At 30.7% G+C, this 4,692-nt stretch overlaps 1 protein-coding gene across 1 annotated transcript; it reads right to left on the bottom strand.

Moving 5' to 3' along the window:
• Window positions 1–1,497: 1,497 nt before the first annotated feature.
• LOC108341609 (uncharacterized) lies at window positions 1,498–1,677 on the bottom strand. Its single transcript, XM_017579272.1, has one exon. The coding sequence runs from the start codon at window positions 1,675–1,677 to the stop codon at window positions 1,498–1,500; it is 180 nt and encodes a 59-aa protein (XP_017434761.1).
• Between the last annotated feature and the right edge of the window lie 3,015 nt (window positions 1,678–4,692).

The following is a 4,692-nucleotide window of genomic DNA, read 5'->3' as shown; positions in this document are numbered from 1 at the left end:
GGTGAATGTTTGGTGAAGGTAAGTCAATATTTTTAAAATAAAATTAAAATAATTAAACAAATTATATAAATAGATAATACAATTTATTAATATAGATAAAAAAAATGGTTTAAAATGTTATTTTATTTACTTAAGGAGAAGCCCTAGTAATATAACAATTTTGGATTCCGAGTCCTAAATACTAATAAGCAGGGCTAGCATCTATCTGTAATTTATTTTATACTTTTATATTCTTGTAGCGTTTTCTTTCATTCAGGGATATTTTGAAATGAGATCGATTACATTTAGAAATGTTCATTACAGAGGAACGTAGGGGGTGGCGTAAGAAATTTAAAGGATGTTTAGGCCCAATAATAAGTGTGTAAATAAAAGAAGAAAATACAGAGGGCTTGTACCAAGCCAGCCCATTTTACCTAACATAGGGTGAAGGAGTGATGAAAGTGACAGAAATCAACCACTTTTAATCAAAAAAAAAAATCAAGCCCCAATTCTGAGAGAAATCAATACTTGTCGTTTTTTACTTTATGCTATGCTATTAAAATTAGCATAGAAAAATAAGGGGAAATCCTGTCGTTTTTTTTTAAATAATCAAAATAACTGATATCAGACAATTTGTCAAATCCTATAAACAAATTCAGCACATTTTGTTATTATACTTCATTCAGTAACCTTATAAGTGCATTATTATTCTCAAACCCCTCATCAACTCAATTATAGAAAATAGAATTGAAAACATAAATTTTTCATTTCGTTAGATCATTTTTAGATCTAACCAAGTAAAATAAATGAAACATAACAACTTGAATAGCATATTGTAAACAAAAACCGGCAAATCAAAATTAACATTGTTAAATGTTCTTGTGCTGGTTTTTCCTAACCAGCGTCATGTTCGAAATGTGAGAATGTCTATCATCAACTGCAGAAGACTAACTATAAAGCTTTTGTTTTTGTTTCTTCCTACTCATAATGAAATGAAAACATTCACGAGGAAATAACTGTTTTTTCCTACTCAACAAATATTTGCTTTTTCCTACTCATAATTTTTTTTATTTCATCTTTTGTTTTTCCCGGAACATTCTCATTCCTTTTTGTCTTACATTTGTATGTAATTAGACTGATAAAAACTAAAAATGAATAAAAAAATATCAAATTCAAAACGAGGAATAAAAATCTTTCTAGGGCTTGGTTCCTCTCATAGGACTGTACATAGAATGATTTCCATCATAGTAAAACTAACGAAGCGCAAGTGTATTAATCGAAAATCTATAGAATTTAGATAAACGGTTTACTTAGTTCTACACTAAACAAAATATAAAAAATGATACGAAGAACACAAATTGAGAAAAAGAATAAATTAACAAAGGAAAGCAATAGAAGACCAAATAAATCGACAAAGGTATTACATATATTATGCATTGAGTGCTATAGAACAAATGCCTTAATATCTAAAGGTACACAAAACATTACACAGTTGGAGGCAGCATCATGTAGTAGTACTCAGTCAGAGGTTACCACTAGAAATATCAAAACGGCTGCAATAACGACTGGAAACACCATAAGCAAAGGAATTCCTGGTGGTGTAGAAGTACCCATCAGAAGTGGGCCAACCAGAAGAATGGCTGCAATGATCAAAAATATCACAACTGAACCATGACCCCATACTTCAGGTTGCCTCATTTTTTTCTTAGAAAAAATAAGACAAAATCTGCAGACTATGTTCTAAAAAATGTTTCGTGAAATGGAAAGAAATAACTTAACGGTGTATGCAATGTTTGTGTGTTGTGGCCTATATATAGAGTTTGAGAGGTGAAGTTTATTGGTGGCGGTTGGCGAAAAGATGAGCGGATAAAAGCGGTTGGCTATGGCAATTGCAATGTTTGGTGTTGGCTATGAAAGGATACGACTGGAACAGTCTCAATTCTCCATACTAATTCCATATCTAACTCAAATAAAATGGAAACAATTTAGTGCTTCCAAAATAAATTAACTACTTATTTTAAATTTTAATTATGATATACTTTATATTAAAATAATATGTTTTTACTATAAATTTTAGTTGCATAAGATCAATATTTATTATTTGCATGGTTCATGGAAAAATGGGGTCAGTTTAGTTAATTTTATTTTTATTTTTTTAATGTATTTTATATATTTATAAATAAATTAACACATATTAATTATATAAATATTTTCTAAGTTTTTAATTAATATATTAATATTCTTAATTAAATGAATTACAATAATTATCACATTTACCTGTTAAATTATCTATTATAACTAAATTCTACCATGATGCCATGTAGATTCTACCCTTTTGCTGGAGGTAAGTTGATCAAAAGGATTCGGAAAATGTGTTTTGAGAAAGTTTTTCACATATATGGAAGTTAGCTGGTTCGATAAGCTGAACATTCAAGTGGGTGCACTTGGTTCGCTGGTTCAAAATGTTTGAGCCTATTATCTCCTTTGTATGAAAACCACCTTGGTAGAGTAGAAAAGCAACCATTGCAGCAGTAAGTTGGGTTACCTCAGCTGCACCAGGAGTTTCAAATCGAGCATACCACTGCCATAACGGAACTCATGCATGGCTATGTAGCCTTCTTTGGTTGGACTAACAAATCCATTTTTTTTATCACTATACCAACACGGGCTTTGAACGAGAGGTTCACAGATCCTAGTTCTTTGCAATAATAGCCTCTGTTAACTAATTCTTACTCCATCCATCCAATTACGGCTAAGGGTTTATGAGTTTAGAGATTTAAGGTTAAGCTTCGATTTAGGGATTTTGTTTAAAGGTTAGGGTTTATGAGTCAGGGTTTAGGGTTAGGGTTAGGTTATATTTTAGGGTTTAGAGTTAAGGTTTATGATTAGGGTTAGGGTAATGGTTATGGTAATGGTTATGGTTAGGGTTTATGGTTAAGATTAGGGTTAAGTTTACGGTTTAGATTAGGGTTTAGTGCTTTGGTTTAAGGCTTAGGGTTAGGGTTAAGGTTTAGGGTTTAAAGTTAGGGTTATGATTCACTGTTAGGGTTAGGGTTTAGGGTTAAAATATATGATTTAGGGTCATGGATTAAGTTTTGGATTTAGGGTTAGGGTTTACACTTAAAGTTAGGGTTTAGGGTTATGGTTAGGGTTTATTCTTAAGGGTTTAGGTTTTATAATTTTGGGTTATGGTTAGGGTTAGATTTAGGGTTTACGGTTTACAATTTAGGATTTAAGGTTTAGGAATTAGTGTTCAAGTTAGGGTTAGTGTTAAAGTTTAGGGTTTGTGATTTACGGTTAAGATTAGGGTTAGGGATAAGCTTAGGGTTTTGGGTTTTGGGGTTAGAGTTTATGGTGTAGGGTTAGGGTTATGGTTAGATTTAGGGTTTACGGTTTACAATTTAGGATTTAAGGTTTAGGAATTAGTGTTCAAGTTAGGGTTAGTGTTAAAGTTTAGGGTTTGTGATTTACGGTTAAGATTAGGGTTAGGGATAAGCTTAGGGTTTTGGGTTTTGGGGTTAGAGTTTATGGTGTAGGGTTAGGGTTTAGGATTTAGAGTAGGGTTAGGGTTTACGGTTTAGGGTTTATGGTTTACAATTTATGGTTTAGGGTTTAGGGTTTAGGGCTTAAGGTTTATGGTTTAGGGATCAGGGTTCATGGTTTATGGTTCACGGATTAGATTTTAGGGTTTATGGTTTAGGGTTTATGGTTTAGGATTTATGGGTTAGGATTTAGGGTTTGAGATTTATGATTTAGGGTTTAAAGTTTAAGATTTAAAGTTAAAGTTTGAGTTAAGAATCTTACATACATACATATACGTACATACGTATATATATAAATACATAAAATATATATATATATATATATATATATATATATATATATTTTGATCAAGTGTTACATAACACCTGCCTTCAACATATAATAATAGAAATATAATCCTGGTGTAGAAATATAAAAATACCGATAATAAAGGAAGAACGTTATGGAAAACTTGAAAACCTAACTGTATAAGAATGGGTACGAACTGAAAACATGAAACTGAAAACAGAATTGAGCGTTCAAACATATTTTTGATATGAAAAATATTGAAACACAATTAAAACAAAGATTAGAATGCAGAATTTAAAAATCAGAGAACAGTGGCGAGAAAAGTTTTAGCTAACTTTCTAATTTTTAACAATTCTGAATCGAAACTTTTATGAAATGATTAGAACAGATATACTAACATGAAAACAAATTAAGGAAAAAATTTGCAATGAAAAACATATTATAAAACTGGAAATCAAGAAATGGGTTTATAGAATTAAATAAATGAAAATGGGTTTTTTAAAACTAAAACTGAAGTTGAGTTATGATCATTCAACCTTTATTGACTGCCAATGATTAATTTCTGAACTATTGGAATACAGTGATCATTTCAGATTCCGAAGAACTCAATTCTTGGTTGAAAAACCGAGTCTAGCAAAGTGCACAGATGAAAATCAAGTGATCAATATTCCTAAAGATTTTGATTCTAATTCAAAACTAAAAAATGGGTTTGATTTATTATGTGTAAAAAGTAAATTGGCGTAAACTGTAAATTGAAATTGTAAATGAATAAAAGTAAACAGACCAACAACAAAGCAATGCAAGAAAATCAGAAATTGAATTGGATTAAGAACTGAGTATATAGAACCTGGTTTAGAAGTACAAAATACAATGACGTTCTTG

Source organism: Vigna angularis, chromosome 6 (genome assembly GCF_016808095.1).
Source record: "Vigna angularis cultivar LongXiaoDou No.4 chromosome 6, ASM1680809v1, whole genome shotgun sequence".
In the NCBI taxonomy this organism is placed as follows: domain Eukaryota; kingdom Viridiplantae; phylum Streptophyta; class Magnoliopsida; order Fabales; family Fabaceae; genus Vigna; species Vigna angularis.
The sequence above is the reverse complement of the archived record's forward strand: the minus strand, read 5'-3'. Positions and strand labels throughout refer to the sequence as shown.